This window comes from Rhincodon typus, chromosome 3 (genome assembly GCF_021869965.1).
Source record: "Rhincodon typus isolate 14 chromosome 3, sRhiTyp1.1, whole genome shotgun sequence".
Taxonomy (NCBI): domain Eukaryota; kingdom Metazoa; phylum Chordata; class Chondrichthyes; order Orectolobiformes; family Rhincodontidae; genus Rhincodon; species Rhincodon typus.
Window position 1 is genome coordinate 108,208,429 of NC_063334.1, and position 19,678 is coordinate 108,228,106.

Genomic DNA, 19,678 nt, shown 5'->3' on the forward strand with positions numbered 1-19,678 from the left:
TCAACGTCTTTTCTCCACCGCCATCCACTACCACCACACGCCATTCCCCCCAAACGACAGGATCAATGCTATCCCCTCCACACATTACTTCAGCTCTGATGAAGAGTCAACTAGACTCGAAACGCTGGCTTGCTCTCTCTCCATGGATGCTGCCTGACCCCCTGTGATCTCCAGTATTTGTTGCTTTAAGCACAACGTTTTGATTGGTTGGTAGGTAGGTGTTGGATAACGAGGGTAAAAAGGAAGGTAAGGAGGAAGGAAGAAAGGAGGAAAGGAAATAAAGGAAAATAGAAGGCACTTTGCTGTCCTATCTTGCTGCTGCATGCACTTGCATGCATTAGCTGTAATTGGGAAGGCAGCTTTAAGCTCATCTTTTCTGGTCTTTTTACTCATTTAGTAAAAATCTCTCTTGATCGAATCCAGAATGTGTTTTCAACTTCTTGTATACTGATCGATTGATTGGTTTATTGCTGTCACATGTACCAAGAAACAGTGAAAAGTGTTGTTTGGTCTTTTACACGGGCAGATCGCACCATACAAAGTGCACCAGGGTAGCAAAATACACTGTTACATTCACAGAGAAGGTGCAGAGAGAGAGATCAGAATTAACATTTGAGAGGTCCATGCAAAAGTCTGATAGCAGTGTGGAAGAATATATCATTCAAGTCGTTAAAATCTTTGGAGACTGGAATTAGTAAAACGTCAGTTAATATTAGTGTGAAACCTGTTAGTCTCAAGGGATTTAAATTTTATGGCTTTAGGTACACTGACATGCTAATTGTAATTTAATTCTCTTGTCTTCAACCTGTAAGGTGCATTCTTAATGGCTGACATTTCATTTCATTAGAATTACATCATAATGTGTCTCTCCACACCCCACGTGCCATGGTCACCATTATTTACCCCTCCCCTCAGAAAGGAAATGAAAGCTTTGCATTCAGCTGAAACCTGAATAAAACCGAAAATTTGGATGAAAAACTGGCTGAAGGGAGGGGACTTTTGGATAACTCTGAATGCTGCTTTAAAACTGCTTATTGACATGGGCTGCAAACATCTATCAGTTGGGGTTTGTGGAGTCTCTTTGATAGACAATGTTCTCTTGCATTGAAAAAAAATGCCCGAAAGAACTACAGATGCTGTAAATCAGGAACGAAAACAGAAGTTGCTGGAAAAACTCAGCAGGTCTGGCAGCATCTGTGAAGAAAAAAATCAGAGTCAACGTTTCGGGTCCGGTGACCCTTCCTCAGAACTCATTGCTCTCTTACATTGCTTGTACTGGATTGGCTTCCAGGAGGTACACAGATGTTTTTTTTTAATATTCTGTCCAGTTCTCCTTGTAAGAAGGAGGAGCGAGCATTCAAACTCCTGACTGAGAAAATTAGAAATACTAACAGGGAAAAGTGTGATTACAAAGTGTGGCACCACTGAAGGGAGCTGACACAAATGCAATTGGCTGAAAGGCCTGTTTTGATGATTCCAGCAACTCAAACACTTGGGAAAACGTAGGGAGGTAGCCTCAGTGCAGTGCACCCTGTGACAATTTGTGCAACAGGTCATTTACACAGGCTCCATGAAAGAGAAACCACAACTCCCATGGCTTTCTACTTGATCTGCGTTTCCATCTGAACTTTCAGTTTCTACCGAGTACCCCTGAGTGAGCAGCAGTAAGAGCATGCTTTCATGTGGAGCCCTACAAGTAAATGAGGCCATGCTATGTGATATTGGACAACCTTTTATGACTGAGAATCCAAACTAATTTCTGATTGTGAGCCAGCATCAGCGTGCCAATGCTCAAATCAGCCAGGGCACCTTTAAAGGGGCTGGTTTCGAAGAAGCGGTAATACAGAGAGGTAATGTCACCAATCCAGGGCTCCAGGTGCCAGACTAATGCTCAAGAAGCATGAGTTTATAATCTCACCATGCCAGCTGGGGTATTAAAATTAGGTGAATAAATCTGAAGTATAATTGTTAATAATAATGGTCATGAAACTCCTGGACTATTGTGAGACTCCATCTGGATCTCGAAGGTCGCTCAGGGAAGGAAATTCGGCATTGGAACGGAAAATGATGGAAACGCCGAGCAGGAGGAACTATGCCATTTTACAAGTGATCCCAGACTGACAATAATGTGGGTGACTGGCCTCAGAAATTACGTGACACACCACTCAGCAGGTATCAAGCTGCTACAGCAAAAACACTGTGTGCATATGGCTACCACATGGACTGGAGGGCCTAACAAGGCACCCTCTCAAGGACAATTAGGAATGAGTGATAAATGCAGGCCTTCCCTGCACTGTTCACATCACCAGGAGCAAATAAAAAATACTCTGATGGTGAGCAGTCAGCAGTGAAAAATAATGCACCAAACACTCCTGGAAGCTTCAATTTAAAGTTACTAGATGGAATGAGCTGCAACTGTTCCAGTTTCACAGCAAAATTTACTTTCATGTTATTTTGCCTTATACAGAATCCCTACAGTGTGGAAAGAGGCCATTCAGCCCATACCCTCCAAACAGCATCCCACCCAGACCCAGCCCCGCCACCCTATCTCCATATTTCCCATGTCTAACCCACCTAGCCTGCACATCTCTGGACACTACAGACAATTTGCTGTGGTCAATCCACCTAATCTGCACTTCTTCGGACTCTAGGAGGAAACTGAAGCACCAGATGGAAACCCACACAGACACAGGGAGAACGACAAACTCCGTGCAGATAATTGCCCAAAGCTGGAATCGAATCCAGGTCCCTGGCACTGTTAGGTGCCTCAACTTTGTCTGAAATGGGCAACCCCTTACTCTGAGATCATGTGCTCTGATCCTAGACTCGTCCACAAGGGAAAACAATCTCTCCACATTTATGCTGTAAAGGTTCCTAAAAACCGTACATAGAATCATTGAATTTTACAGAATGGAAGGAAACCATTTGGGCCTATCATGCTTGTACTGGCTCCTGAAAGAGCTATTCAGGTCATCACACACATCAGTTCTATCTCCATAGCCCTCTACATTCATCACTTTCAAATATATATCCAGCTCTCTTTTGGAACTTCCAATGGTATCAGCCTCCACCACTCTCCCAGGCAGCATATTCCAAATCCTCACAACTCTCTGAGTAAAGAAGTGTCTCCTCATCTCATTCTTGGCTCTCTTGCTGACAATTTTGAAACTGTGACCCCTTTGTTACTGTCACATAAACTGGTGGAAACAGAGTGGCCTTTTGTCCCATGTCAAAATTTTTCATCGTTTTGAACGCCTCAATAAGGTCACCTCTTAATCTTCTCTGCTCCAAATGGAATAAATCCAATTTCACTAATCTTTCCTTGTACCTAAAATCGCCCATTCCTGGCATCATTCTAGTAAATCTCCTTTGAACTCTTTCCCGGGCTTTAACAGCTTTCCTTAAATAAGGTGCTTATAACTGAACACAATACCCAAATGTGGTCTGACCAATGGCTTGCAGAGGTGAAACATCACTTCCTTGCTTTTATACTCTATGCCTCTATTTGTGAGCCCTTGGATCCGATAAGCCTTCTTAACAACTGTTTCAACTGACTTGGCCACCTCAAAAGAATTATGCACATGAACCCAGAGGACCCTCTGCTCCTGTACTCCCCTCAGAGTTGTATCATTGAGCCTATGTTGGTTCTCCATGTTTCTTCTACCATTACCTCACATTTCATCTGCCAAGTGTTTGCCCATTTAGCCAACTTGTCAATGTCTGAAGTCACTCAGCATCATTCTCACAATTCACCCTTCTGCCTAGATCAGCATCAGCTGCAAATTTAGAGATGCTTCAATAAGGTCTTCTCTTATTCCTTTAAACTCCAATAAATACTAGGCTAACCTATTAAACTCTCCTCATAAGAATACCTCTCCATACCCAGAACAAGCCCAGTGAATCTTCTCTGGACTGCCTCCAATGCCAGTATATCTTTCCTTAGATAAGGGGATCAAATCTGCTCACAGTATTCCAGCTGTAGTCTGATTAGTGCCTTGTTTTAGAAAGACATCCCTATCTTTATATTCTATTCCCTTTGAAATAAAGGCCAATATTCCATTTGTTTTCCCTAATACTTGCTGAACTTGGATGCTAACATTTTGTGATTCATACATAAGAACTCTAAAAACCTTCTGTGCTGTGGCTTTCTTCAGTCTTTCCTCTGATAAATAATATTCAGCTCTTCTATTCTTCCTGCTAAAATGCATAACTTCACATTTTCCCACATTATATCCCATCTGCCAAATGTTTGTCCCCTTACTTAACCTGTCTATATTGCTTGCAGACTCCATGTTTGATCTTCACTACTTGCCTTGTGACCTATTTTTGTCTCATTTTTAAACCTGCTTATTGCACATTCACTTTCCTCATCTATATCATGAATGTAAATTGCAAATAATTGTGAGTCCAGTATGATCCCTGTGGCACACCATTAATTACAGTTTGCCATCTTGAAAAGGCCCCCCTTATCCCAACTCTCTGTCTTCTATTAATTAGCCAATACTCTATTCAAGTTCATATTCTACATGTTTTTCCTATAACACCAGAAATGATTTTTGACAAAATTCTAATATCAAAACAGCCAAAAAAAGACGAAATCAATTTTCCCTTTTGATAGGATGTAAAAGCATTATCATATTGAATTTTGCTCTTTACCAACTTTTCTCAGTTTCATTTTGGTACTAAATGTCGCTTTTAGACATGTTCTACTTTTTTTGTTTGATTCCTTCAATGGATTTTTGACCTTTTTATACCAGAGTAGACCAGACTGAAGTCCAAAATAACCCCAAATAGAGAGTGAAAAAATGATCTCTGTACTTGCTTTTCTAATTTAAGACTAAGTTGAGGAGAAATGTATTTGCTCAAATCTTTAAATCTTTGGAGTTCTCCACCCAATGTGTTTGTATATGAGCCATTACTGAATATTTTTTAAGGCTGGGATAGACAGATCTCTTAGTATCTCAGGGAGTGGAGAGATATGAGCTATTACAGAAGAGAACAAATTTGCCCAACAAGGAGGTTTGAGGTTGAGGCTATTATCGGAGGATTCAAAGCTGGATGAGGACAGCTGGTGGAGGGTATGTTACAATATGTGTAAATTACAGCAGTAGATTCACTCTGGGACTTCACTCATCCCTCACTTTAGCTTGAATCTGCTCTCTTGGTGAGCTTGGCCTCTTTGGAATGACTTGCCTTTTTACAGCTACAACTCTCACTCACTGAAGCTCATCTTTCTCTAGTTTCCTTTTCTCATTCTACCTGTGCAGAACAGTCAGTGCTAATTAGAATCACATTTATATCACTTCCCTGGAAGTTGTTGTGAAGACAGCTTTTTGTTTACAACACGTAGTTCAGAAATTGTGAACAGTACCTTATTGCCATGCTGCCTTAATGGCAGATGGATATGGCAAAAAGTGGACCATCATTTCCAAAAGAAGCTGGGGTGGCTCGGTGGCTCAGTGGTTAGCACTGCTGCCTCACAGCACCAGGGACCTGGGTTTGATTCCACCCTCGGGTGACTGTTTGTGTGGAGTTTGCATGTTCTCCCTGTGTCTGTGTGGGTTTCCTCCCACAGCACAAAGAAATGCAGGCTAGGTGGGTTGGCCATATTAAATTGCCCATAGTGTTCAGGGATGTATAGATTAGGTGGGTTATAGGGGAATGGTTCTGACTGGGATGCTCTGAGGGTCAGTGTGGATTTGTTGGGTCAAAGGGCCTGTTTCCACACTGTAGGGATTCTATGAAGGAAGTATATCAATGAGGTACATGACATCTTGTGTTTTGGGGAAATGGGAACAGTAATGAGCTGGTATTATTGCCCCATCCTACTGGCCTTCAGTCATGTATAGTCAATTGTATGTTGTAGGCTTGGAGTCACACATAGGCCCAACTAAGTAGTTGCAGCAGGATTACATCGCTGAGCCGGATGAATGATTATGCAGCTTTCATGGCCATTTTCCACGGTGAGAGCTGGCCAGTTTGATCCAGTGTACTTGTCAAAATTGTCAGGGTGGGTGTTAAACTCTTAATCTTTTGAGTTGCTAGGCCAGTAGCATAGCCACTGGATTACCAAAAACACACAGATGTAAAGAATCATGCAACGCAAAGTGAAGTTTTCGTTTTACCTGGTCTTGTGTACTCATCAGCCTCTCTGTGAACCAAGTCTTTGACCCTGTTGCCATACAGGAGTCTTGTATCGTGATCATAGGCTTTAAGTGTTTCGCTGGAGCTGTAGGATTTCTGAGTGGGTACTCGGCAATCGTCGTTGTCTACTGACGAGCTTGTGAAGCGACGCTCCTTATCGCGCCTGTTTTTCGTTAGGGAACAGTAAGGCCTACGTTCTTTCACATCCATACTTCAGGCATTATGTGTCCAACCTTCCCCTTGTCTCACTCTAATCTCCTTTCGATGCTCAGCTCAGCAGGACCTGCACGAGACAAAATAAAACATGATCAAAAAGACAGCAAACACCTCTTGCCTTTGCCTTCACTCACTTTTTCATGACTCCTTTTCGACATTGCTCAGAGTCCACACGTTTTCTGGAAGAATAATTCAGAAGGCATCGTCTCACAAATGATTCAGTGAAATGTGAAAACTATGGATCTATTTTCTTCACATTTAAATTTCCCCCAAGACTGCAACAGCACCTGCAAAGTACATCCCTGAGATAGTTAACAGATTAACCAGAGTTTCTGCTCTCTTCTCCGTGTTTACATTTGTAGCAGCTGAGAAATGCAATGAAAGTAAGGAATGGCAAGGCAGGTGAAAAGATTAACAAATGAAACAGACCACTTCCATTTTTATGGCGACAACAATGGGAAGTCATAGAGAGATGGGAAAGATGGGCCTCAGCTCCTGTGTTGGCTTGGCTCCAATGGAGCAGGTTTAGTACCGTTTCCATGACAGCAGTTATCAAATTAAGTTGGCTTCACAGCTGTCATTCAAAAACACGCATGCTCACGACAGGATCAAAATAAAAGTGTTCACCTTTTTGTCACTAGAACACATCTGTGTTTCCCAGTTTGTGAATTGTGGGACAGTCTTGGAATTTGATTAACAAAGTCCAGTACCAATACAAAGTTGATGCGATTAAATTTAATGGAAATTATCTACCCTCTTATTCCCACTCCCACAATTGTAACTCTACATGGCATCCTCCTGCATACTGGGGGTAGCTGGACTATTTTGGAAGTCTGTGCTGGTTTTTAAGGTGACTGATAATGTGTGTGGCTGGATGGTCACCCAAGACATGATGTTAAAAGACAAACTGCTTTTGGAAGCTACTTGAGCAGGCTTGCTTATAAAGGTAAATAAGGTCAGGTATTTAATCGTCCCCTGAAAATCTGGGCTGACAGTTCTGACAGAGTTCCTGGGCTCATGTCCTATTAGTTGGCACATTATTGATGAAGCTGTTCACTGACTTTTTACATCACTAACCTAATGTAAAATCACCAAAGATAAACTGCCTGAAGTGGTACTATATGCTTTTATTAACTAAGTAGAACATTGAACAATTTTCCTAAACAATATTGATACTACTGACTTCCATCTATTTGTTTTCTTTGACCTAATTGCATTGTTATTTGTGATATGTTGTGACTCCAGTCACATCTGGCCAAGTGATATGTTCTTGAACTTCAAGATAAATTTGATAAAGTTTTGCATTAGGAATCAATAGTAACAGAGGAGATGGCAGTACAAGTCAGAAAATAAATTCCAACAGCTGCCATGAGCAGTGAGTAACGGAAAGTAATATTAATTATTATTATTTTAATAATTACTTTTAACTGGGCCAATGAATGGCAGATATAGTTCAGTATTGTTAATTGTGAAGTAGTCATAATGGAAGTGCAAAGCCACCTATGACGATACTGAAAAAACTCTACAGAGGCTGGTATCTCATCATCAAGTCACCCTTTATTTATATTGATTTGTACATTGTAATTGATATCTACTTGACACTGATCTGGCTTCCTCAGAACCAGCTCTCAGAGTCAACAGAACCTCTGACACTCTTGTTTATATTGGTCAGCCAGGGCTCCCTGATTGGACCAGGGTAACAGTCCCAATCAGGGAACTCATATTCTATGAGGTCCACCAGGCTGACCTTGTTACAATCACTACAGACACAACAGTGGTCTGGATCTTCAAAACAGTGGCAATAGTTGCTCATAAATTCCCTCAATCCAACCCTGGTCTGCACTTTCTGGGAACATCTCAGCCTGGATTTACCACAAATTCGCTGTGTAATGTCCAAGGGGAACTCTACTGGTTCACCAGGATGAATGCAATCCCTGCTATGGAGGGATTGTCTCAAGAGCAAAGGCTAAACAGGTTAGGACAATACTCACTGGAATTTAGAAGGGAGAGATCTCATTGAAGCTTATCAAGATTCTTAAGGATCTCAAAAGGGTAACTAGTGAGAGGATGTTTCCCCTTATGGAAGAGTCTAGGATCAGAGGGCATAGGCTCAGAATAGACAGATGCCAATTTAAATCTGAGATGAGGAGGAATTTCTTCTCTCAGAGGCTCCTGAGTCATTAGAACCCCTTGTCACAGCGAGCTGTGGGGACATCTGTATATATTTAAGGCTGAGACATTGATATATTCTCGATCAGTTAGGGAATCAAGGGTAATGGGAAAAGGGCAGGTGAGTGGGTGTGAGGAATGTCAGATAAGACATAATCCTATTGAATGACAGAGCAGGCTTGAGAGGCTATTCCTGTTCCTACCGTTTATGGTCTGATGGTAATGGAGTAGAGTTGGGGAAAGACAGAATGTAAACCCATTATGTGGCATGAGATGACGGGTGGAAAGTTTCAGTGAACAGTCTTTCAATGCCAGTGAATCGTTTAGTGTTTGGGTTGTTGGGTTAGGTCAGGAGAAAGATGATTAGGTTGGTAGGGTGGACAGGATTAGTGGGTAGGTGAGCAGGGTGTGTGAGATTGGTGGCGGGTGGGAAAGGTAAGTGGGTATAAGTGTGGGGTTCGGGGGTGAGGTGGTATGTTGGGGATCGTCAGGTGGTCAGGGAAGGGTGGTCAGGTCAGGGGGTAGACAGGTCAGCTTGTGATGCAGTCAGGTTGAGAAGTAGAGTCAGGACCAGTGGGGGTTTAGTGAGGTGGTCAGGATGTCAGGGGTTAATCAGGGGTTGAATGGGTATTCAGATCAGGGTGGTATATTCAGGAGGTAGGGGTAGTCTAGGTATCAGTTTGACTTATGCGAGACTCTGGCAAGATTTTAATCTGTGTATCATTTGCTGCCTAAGTGCAAGGGTTCCATTCAGCTTAGTCCAATGCCTCGAGCTCACAGTTTGACCACATTCACAGACTCACAGGAAGCAGAGAAATTGCACCACGGAGGTTGAAACATTCAGAGGCAAAAAGATCTTGCCCGCCTGTATAATTCCCTGAAATGTATTAGTACAGCAGAGTTTGTTTCAACCAGCACTTTAAGAACTGACACGATTGATAAGCCACCAAAGATTATATACTTCAAATACTGCAAAGCCAATTCTTACAGTTTTTAAAATTCGTTTACCTCAGTGTAAATATACTTATTCATTCGAATGGCCACATGAAATATCAACAGTTGATTCAATTTTGAGTCAGTTGCTCCCCAGATTACCACAATCTCCGTGATACAGTCAGTTGAGAGTGCAAGAGAAGGCTCTCTGCCCATAAGTTTTATTTAAGGCAAGGTTGCATTATTACTAGTGATTTATGCTGTAAATTATGTATAACAGTGATGTGTATACCCCCTGCAATACTTTTCTATCACTTAGTGTGTGTATTTACTTTGATTATGTGGAACTCTTGATTATCTGGAATATTGATCAACCAGCTCACTCCTGGTCCCTTAGGTGCCGGTTAATAAAAAGTTTGCAATGTAAGTCTTAAACCGAGAGATACAGCTACTTGGCACATTTGCGTGAGAGCTCAGTCAAGCCAATCATTTGCGGAAAAACATAGCTTAATTTTTCATCTAATGAATAGATTTATGTTTTCCCAGTGACACATCAAAGAAGAAAAGGCTGAAAATTTAGCAGCTGCGGGTGGAGTTGTAATACTGGTATAGAGGCTTACAACAACTGGTCGAGTATAGGGCAGTGACAAGACTCTTCATGGATAGGAAGTGAATAGAGTACCACAAAGCCAGATCTGTTTTAAACAATTTCACTGCTAGCATTCCATTTTTCCCGGAGACTTAATTACAGTCAACATTTGGCATCTTTGAGAATTAATTATAGCTGTGATGAAGTCTTCAAGTCAGACAAAACATTGATCATAAAATTCACTGAAAAAATGCATAGAGAACAGCTTATTGAATCCATCATCTATGAGACAGCTTGATTCACCGTCAACTTAAATCTGCATTTAATGACACTTATAAGTGAGCAATCAGCTTTTGTCCTACCAGCACAGTGATCGTATATACCCTTGAGTACTCAACTAAGAAAACAGTCTGTGGAGGCAACAATCAAAGAAAGGTCTGAAGGCAGATTGTCTCCTGTGTTTCCTGCCAACAAGCATAATTTGTTAAGGATTCGAAGATTGAGTTGGATAAAGCTGAAAGTGGAGCCCAGCACTCTGGTTGGGCCCCTCCCCCAGCAGAAGCATGTCAGGATCCTGTTGTTCTCACGCTCCACCTCGCCAGCCTCTGTAACCAAGGAATTTCCCATTGTCATCACTTCCAGTCTGATGCTACCACCAAACATCTCTCCCTTTCTAACATTCTGAAGGAACCGTTGCTACACACAAAACCTGGTCTACCTGTCAATAAGCCCCAGTGCCCACTCCTTTTCTGACAGCCAGAGATTCCACTCTCCCTTCTCACTGCCCAAGGCCCCCAAACACTCCTTCCAAGTGAATCAGCAATTTACTTGGGTCTTTTTTCAATCTACTTGAATACATCTGCTGCTCACCATGTGGTTCCCAGTATGTTGTGCAGAACAAGCACAGATTGGGTGACCACCTGGGGGAACACCTCTATTCAGTCTACAAGAATGACTGCTAAGCTTCTTACTGCCTGTCCACCTGATTCCACTTTGATCTTGATGATCTTGGCTGTTACAGTGTTACAAACATGTTCAACCCAAGCTCAAGGAACAACATCTCATTTTTCAACTCAACACTTTACAGCATTTGGGAATTTAACAATTTTAGATCACAACCCCTGTCCCCATCTTATTTTGTGTTTTTTTCTAAATTAATTTCATTACTTCGCATCTGGATGATTGTCACTCACACCTCACCGAGATACATCATTTTTTGTTCCATTATAACTCCCTGTAGCTTTTCAACATGAAGCCTTTCTTTTAGATAATTGCACCACCCAAGCTCAGACCTTCCCTTTTGTTCTTCCTCTTGCTTTCCGCCTTTTCACTTGCTAAAAATATTACACTCTTCCCACGTCTGGTGAAAGATCACAGACCTGAAATGTTAACTCTGTTTCACTTTCCACAAATGTATTTCAAGCCTTTCTGCCTTATTTCAGATTTTCAGTGCACTCAGTTCTTCACTTTTGTACAGGGGACTGTACAGTAAATCGAACACCACATGCAGAAGCCACATGATCAGATGTCAAGTGGTCAAAATTCCTGGAACTTGTCCAATCAAGCTGGCAAACTGCACAGCAAAGTAACTGCTTGTCTACATAACAACAGCCAATGCACTTCAGCCTAAATATGTAGTCTGCTTTGAGACATTTCTGAGAAATGTGATAAAATGGGAAATAAAATCTTTCAAGCTTTTCTTGTACACCTTTAAATCAATTTTATTCAATCGTACTCGGCCATTTTTCTGAGCATCAGAGAAATCTTCTTAGTTTCCGAATGGCAGATTCTGATTGCTTCTCAGAAAGTACTCAAACACACTCAAATGAAAACAAAATACTGCTGAAGAATACTGGACTCAAAACATTAACTTTGTTTTTCTCTGCATAAATGCTGCCAGACCTGTTGAGCTTCTCGAGCAATCTCTGTTTTCAATTAAAAATCAGTTTGATACATCCTCACAGTCTCGAAGTCCATCCCTAATAAAACATGGTCTCCTTGTCCCTGCAGCCATTTTGCATTATCACTCATTTCAATATCATAGATATTTTACAATGGGAATGAAGGGGAGAGGTGACGGTCTAGTGGTATTATTGCTGGGCTGTTAATCCAGAGACCCAGATAATGTTCTGGGGACTTGCGTTCAAATCCCACGACAGCAGATGGTGGAATCTGAACTCAATAAATATCTGGAATTAAGAGTCCAATGGTGACTGTGAATCAATTGTTGGAAAAACCCATCTGGTTCACTAATGTCCTTTAACTGCCATCCTTACCTGGTCTGGCCTACATGTGACTCCAGACCCACAGCAATGTGGTTGACTCTTAACTGCCCCCTGGGCAATTACGAATGGGCAATAAATGCTGCCTAGCCAGCAACACCCTCATCCTGTGAATGAATGAAGAAAAAGAAAATTCCTCAATCTCCAGTATTCTACCTAGCACTTCCCTCAAGGGTCGCCCATATCTGCTGCAGGCTTGACTTGTGTGTCTGTCACTTTCACTTTCAGGGAAAAGAAAAACTTGAATTTATACAGCACCTTTCATGACTACTTAGATGTCTTAAAGAGCTTTGAGGAATCACTGATATATTTTGAAGTGTGATGTAATGTAGGAAATTAAGCAGCTAATTTGTGTCCTGCAAGGTCCCACAAATGGCAATGTAATAATGCCCCAGAAAATCAGTATTTTGGTTTTAATTGATGGATAAATATTGGTCAAGGCGCAGGGGATAACTCCTCTTTCCTTCTTCAAACAAGTGCCACTGGATCTTTTATGTCCATTAAGAGGGAAAATTGGGCCTCAGTTTTAACATCTAATCTGAAAGACTGTCCTCAGAACTGCATTGCTGCTGGACTGCACTCGAACACATCACTTTCTGATTCTGAGGTGAGTGTGTGACCTACTGAGCCACAGCTTATGGGCATTTGTGGAACAGTAACAATTACCACTCACTTTTGTGAACATGCACAGCAGCAACTCCACATGCGTATTTATTCCTCTCTGTCACTGCTAACTCAAAGCCTGCATCAGCTCACCTGCTGCTACAAACCCTTGTTTAAGTCTTTTTTGTCTCTAAGTTGACTATTCCAGTGCAACATTAGCCGGCCTCTAACAGTCTACCCTGTGAGAGACTTGAAGATCATTCCAAGCTCTTCTGTCCATGTCCTGATGCACATTAATCCCACTCACTGATCACCTTTATGCTCATTGACCTGTCTTGGCACTCAGTCATGCAGCCCCTCAATTTTAAAATTCTTATGTGTTTCCATAGCCCCACCTTATCCTGACCTCTGTAAACTCTTCCAGTCCACAACCCTCCGAGATATTTGCATTTACCTAATTCTGAATATTTGAATATCCATGATCTGCATCATTCCACCATGGGAGGCTTTGCCTTCAGTGACTGGGTTCTAGGCTCTTCCCTCTCAAGAACTCTCTCTTTCTTCCTTCAAGTTGCCCCTTTAAAACCACGTACCGGTCCAACCGGTCTTGCTTTATAAAGGTCCTGTAAAGCACGTTGGGCGATATTTCATTATGTCAAAGGCATTATAAATGCAACACGTAATTGTTGTTCGAACCCACTCAACCAGTTGACAACTACATTTCGACTGAGTTGTGGGGACATATGGCTCCATTATAATCAGGCAGTGAGCAAAGAGACCGCACAAAAGCATTTTTTCCTGTGAGATGTGCACATTCCTGCCCGTGAGTTAATCTTAAATGGACCATGCAGTACAAAAAACAGGTTCCATACAGGAGTCAGCAGTTACAGGGAAAGTTGCTCAGCAACTATTCCCAGAAAAGACAAGATCATTGGCACTGTGAGCCTTCAACTGCTCCCACTCACTGATACACCCTCATCTACATGAACATCAGATTCAATCTCCACATTGGGTTTGTGTCAGGGTATATCCTTTTCATATCTGTGTCTGACAGACTGTGCCATTCCAAATATACTCTTAGTTACATTTCTGGCTGCACATCCACCTGGTGTTTAGGAATAATTACAGGAGTTTTTAAACAGTAACAGTGCTTTGGAGTTGTACAGTGCTTTTATTGCAAAACAAAATTCCTGAGGTGCTTTAGAGGAGTCACAGAGGGTGGGGCAGTGACTGGGGCATGGGATCAGAATGAATATGGAAATGGTCAAAAACTCAAGCTGTGTTCCGAGATTAATCTGCAAGGAGGAGAGAGAAGGCGGAAGGATTTCAGCAGAGGGTTTTGGAGATGGGGACATGGAGAGGTCCAAGCTGTGCAGTGACAGAGGGAGGGAAGATGCAGAAAAGACGCAGAATGCTGGAGGATTGAAGGTTGGGACTGGGGAGAATACAGGACTGGATGCTTTTGCAGAACTTAGGTTGTGCAATCGCTCGAAAAAACTGAAGATAAGGATGAAGATTTAGATTTTAATATTCATGTGTTAGAAGCTTGGGAACTAACATAGGAGAATGAGACTCAATATGGGAAAGTGTGTGCCTCTATGGCTAGACATATATACAGAGCTATAGGTTGGTGGGGTGGGGTTTGGGGGAGGCAGGAGGAAATGGCCAGTGAGGAGGGCTTTGGGAAAACTGATTCTTTCAGTGCAGACAGACTTTATGTAGAGGGCTAAAATTAAGAAAAAGACAGATGATCATAGTAGTCATATAATGACGAACCCAATATCCATTCTAACTCAAATAAAAACCGAAAGAACTGCAGATGCTGTAAATCAGGACCAAATGAGTTCTGAGGAAGGGTCACCGGACCCGAAACGTTAACTCTGTTTTCTCCTTCACAGATGCTGCCAGACCTGCTGAGCTTTTCCAGCAACTTTGTTTTTGATCCATTCTAACTCCCTGACATCCTCCTAGTTCTGAACTCTCCCTATTCTATGCAGAATATTCTGCATCCTAGAATATTTATCTCTGCAACATTATAAACAGTGACTCTGCCAGGAAAACCCCACAGAATTACAGAGATAGTAGGAACTGCCGATGCTGGAGAATCTGAGATAACAAGGTGTAGAGCTGGATGAATACAGCAGGCCAGGCAGCATCAGAGGAGCAGGAAAGTTGACATTTCGGGTCTGGACCCTTCTTCAGAAAAAGGGTCCAGACCACAGAATTACATATGCATTTAAAATGCAGATCCAGAACCACTTAACCGGCACCTGATAGTGCACTGTCCCTGTAATGAAGCTAAAAAGCATGTTTCCGGTCCATGTGCACAAACTTCACAACGCTACAGATAATAAACCACCCAAAAATCCCAAATGTAAAACCTCATCAAAAATTGAATCATTTCCAACACTTGCCTGATAAAACTGGGCATTCAAATAAAAATGACCATGCCAGAAGTCAGTGAAACCACAAATCCAAACATAATTGATACTTGAGGAAGAATGGTAAACAAGACTTGGAGTCGAGATCCACCATCTGTCATAATGAGAAAGTCTAATGCCCACTGGGCCATTGCAAATCGTTCATGGTTACATCTCACAGCTCAGATGTATCTGCCCAACAGTCTTTTCAACGTAATGTGCAAGAAATTGCCACTAGCTCATCAACAAACCGGCCTGCCAGATGACTGCCGAAGATGGACACTAAATCCTAAACTACTTTAAAGTGTTCACTTCCAACTATTTAAGTTCATCCTTCGGGGACAGACAATGCCCAGAGGAAAAGAACTCTGTGGGGTGCCATGAAATCCTTTCAAATGAACAATGCCTCTTGCATCAAGTTACCATCACAGGTACTGTGCTAGAGAGAGAGCTGGTTTTTATTGATAGTAATTGTTTCCTTCACAAAACATTAAAAGAGGAACAGGTAATTGAAAGGCACTGAACAGAGTTGTAGCCTGCAGCACTATGTTAAGCTGTTGTATCAACCACCTTTCTGTATGAAAAAGTCAAATCAATGTCGCCTAGATGTTTGCCACAAAAATGATTGCGCATTACATTATAATTCACGATACATTAACTGATCATTATGTTGTAGAAAATGGAATTCTTTACAAAATAACCAATGTTTCCAATTCAGGTGTTTCTTTGTCTCCCTTACTATAGTTTACTGTGACCTTCCTGGGTTTACTTAGCCTTCATCAAGGTTTTATGACTTTTTAAATTTAAAATCCCATCCTCAGTTGACATCTTTCCATTTGTTGAATAAAACATCTCTTAAGGAATTCCAGACAACAAGGTACAGAGCTGGATGAACACAGCAGGACAAGCAGCATCATAGGAGCAGAAAGGCTGACGTTTCGGGCCTAGACCTGTTTGTTTTCTTCACTCCCAATTATGCTGTCAATTAAGACACTGTAAGGGACCACTTCCACTTGCCTCTAAGATCAAAGATCTGGTATTTAGGCAATGGATGTCCTCAATTTTAAAACTGTAAGTCTATTCTGAGGAGACTTGCAGCTTCACAAAGAGAAACTATTTTTGTTATTAAAACTAATTTTAACATGATTTACAACTTCTACACTTGTTCTCCCCAATTTCCTTTCCCCATCACCTTGAGGTGGTGATTCAATCACGGAAACTTTAGTAATAAGGGCATGGGTAGGCCATTCAGCCCATCGAGCCTGCTCCACCTTTCAATGAGATCATGGCTGATCTGATTGTGGACTTAACTCTGTTTTCTTGCATGCTCCCCATAACCCGTCATTCGCTTGTTCATTAAAAATCTATCACACTCAGCCTTAAATATATTCAAGGAGCCAATCTATTGCATGAGGAATCCGTGCCAAAGCTCATTATGTTGTCTAAGACAACAAGGTGCAGGGCTGGATGAACACAGCAGGCCAAGCAGCATCATAGGAGCAGAGAGGCTGACGTTTCGGGCCGAGACCCTTCATCAGAAAAGGGGGAGGGGAAGGGGGTTTTGAAATAAATAGGGAGAGAGTGGGAGGCGGATAGAAGAGGGATAGAGGAGAGGATAGGTGGAGAGGAAACAAACAGGTCGAAGAGGCGGGGATGGAGCCAGGAAAGGTGAGTGTAGGTAGGGAGTTAGGAAGGGGATAGGTCAGTCCAGGGAGGACGGACAGGTCAAGGGGGCGGGATGAGGTTGGTCGGTAGGAGATGGAGGTGCGGCTTGAGGTGGGAGGAGGGGATAGGTGGGAGGAAGAACAGGTTAGGGAGGCAGGGACGAGCTGGACTGGTTTTGGGATGCGGTGGGGGGAGGGGAGATTTTGAAACTTGTGAAATCCACATTGATACCATTGGGCTGCAGGGTTCCCAAGCGGAATATGAGTTGCTGTTCCTGCAACCTTCGGGTGGCATCGTTGTGGCACTGCAGGAGGCCCAGGATGGACATGTCGTCTGAGGAATGGGAGGGGGAGTTGAAATGGTTCGCGACTGGGAGGTGCAGTTGTTTATTGCGAACCGAGCGTAGGTGTTCTGCAAAGCGGTCCCCGAGTCTCCGCTTGGTTTCCCCGATGTAGAGGAAGCCACACCGGGTACAGCGGATGCAGTATACCACATTGGCAGATGTGCAGGTGAACATCTGCTTGATGTGGAAAGTCTTCTTGGGGCCTGGGATGGGGGTGAGGGAGGAGGTATGGGGGCAGGTGTAGCACTTCCTGCGGTTGCAGGGAAAAGTGCTGGGTGTGGTGGAGCTGGAGGGGAGTGTGGAGCGGACAAGGGAGTCACGGAGAGAGTTGTCCCTCCGGAAAGCAGATAAAGGTGGGGAGGGAAAGATGTCTTTGGTGGTGGGGTCGGATTGCAGATGGCGGAAGTGTCGGAGGATGATGCGTTGGATCCGGAGGTTGGTGGGGTGGTACGTGAGGACGAGGGGGATTCTTTTTTGGTTCTTATTGAGTGGACGGGGTGTGAGGGATGAGGTGCGGGAGATGTGGGAGACACGGTTGAGGGCATTCTCGACCACCGAGGAGGGGAAGTTACGGTCCTTGAAAAACGAGGACAACTGAGATGTACGGGACTGGAATGCCTCATCCTGGGAGCAGATGCGGCGGAGGCGAAGGAATTGGGAATACGGGATAGCATTTTTGCAGGAAGGTGGGTGGGAGGAGGAGTATTCTAGGTAGCTGTGGGAGTCGGTGAGCTTGAAATGAATATCGGTTTCTAGGTGGTTGCCCGATATGGAGACAGAGAGTCTAAGCTTTTTTGTTCTACTGCTGACTGTAAAGTAGATGTGTTGCCCCAATCCTATTACCTGGTAGGTATCTCCAGGGTCTCTTTGGTCTAATGTGGTTGAAAAAAAACACTTCTGAGTCTAACAGGAAGAACCTCTTGACATAAACAAGATGTAGTTTATTGCATAGCAACAATGAGTAACAAGTTACTCTGATGTGATAGACATTGTTATTGAGTATGAGACAGTGCCAGATGGTAGGCCTTCAAAATTCTAAACTGTTCTCCCACCAAGTCCATGTGACATCATCATAATCGGTGGCGCTGAAGACACTGAGCATTAACTCTTTCAAACCTTAAAGAAATGCCTCCGTTGTTCTCTCTGGAAGAGAATTCCACTCATAACAGTGCAGCACAAATGATGGCTGTCTTCCAGCATCTCACCACCTGATTATTATTAAGCTGTCATTCTGAGAAGTGTCATTCAGCCACTTCCATCATTGCAGGCCATGATCTTATCCCTCACCTGACATCTGCACAAACCGAGTGTCAGCAAGGGAGGCAGCAAAGGCAAGACCTTGGCAATGTTAGATCTTTAGGTCTTTAGGTCCATAATTTCTGCGGTTTAAAAGAAAAGGGAGTTCATTGAAGTGCATAAATTCTTCAAAAGATTGACTTTGCAGACTGTTTTTCTTGGCTGGAGAGTCTGGACATTGTTTCAGGTTATGAGGTCAGCCATTTTGGAGTGGAATGAGGATATGCGTTTCCACTCGCTAGCTGGTGAATCATTGAAATATTTCACTTCAGTATATTTAATGAAAAGATTTTGAACATGAAGGCAAGTGACTGATATGGAGGTAGGTCCAGAAAAGAGAGTTACAACATCAGCTGGGATCTTATGGAACACTTGAGAAGCCACGTGGTTTACTCCTGCTCCCATTGCTTATGCTCTCCTGCTCTTCCCCTCTGCTCTGATTCTGTCAGACACTGGATGCTGGTAATAAAGAATGGATGCACCAGAGCCACTGGAAGAAGCGTGGGTAAAACCATAAGAAATAGCAACAGCAGTAGACCATTTGGCCCCTTGGGCCTACTCTGCCATTCAATAGGATCATGGCTGATCGGACACTCCTCACATCCACTTTCCTGTCCTTTCCCCACAACCATTGATTCTCCTACTGATGTGAGCTGGTGTTTCTCCTCAGGATCTATGCATGAGCGTCAGATTGGTCTGCACACCTGAGGCCTACCTGCCCTTCTCCTGACACAATCCTGGGCCACAAGAGTCTCCAACACTTTGCCAGACCGTATCGCAGCCCTGATGAGGAGTCTTTGGCCTGAAACATTTAATGCAATTTTTGACATGTAGAAGCTCATGACCTATTAGAACACTTTCCAGACTTCTCTGCTTTTATTCCCAAAAGAGTAACGAAACAATCATTAGGAACTGTATGTGACCCAAGTGATTTTCCCCTCGTTGGATTGAGGGTGCCATTATTGGAATGACTCCAATACACAGGAGAATGCACTGTGCATGAGAAGAATGCATTGTG

General features: G+C 42.9%; 1 protein-coding gene across 1 annotated transcript in view; it reads right to left on the reverse strand.

The window, feature by feature from the left end:
• The window catches only part of LOC109932135 (teneurin-3), a 793,882-nt gene that overhangs the window by 514,797 nt on the left and 259,407 nt on the right, over positions 1–19,678 (reverse strand). The window contains exon 4 of the mRNA XM_048594011.1: positions 6,126–6,427. Coding sequence (XP_048449968.1) covers positions 6,126–6,354 — 229 coding nt within the window. The 5' untranslated portion in view covers positions 6,355–6,427. The remainder of the gene's footprint in view (positions 1–6,125; positions 6,428–19,678) is intronic.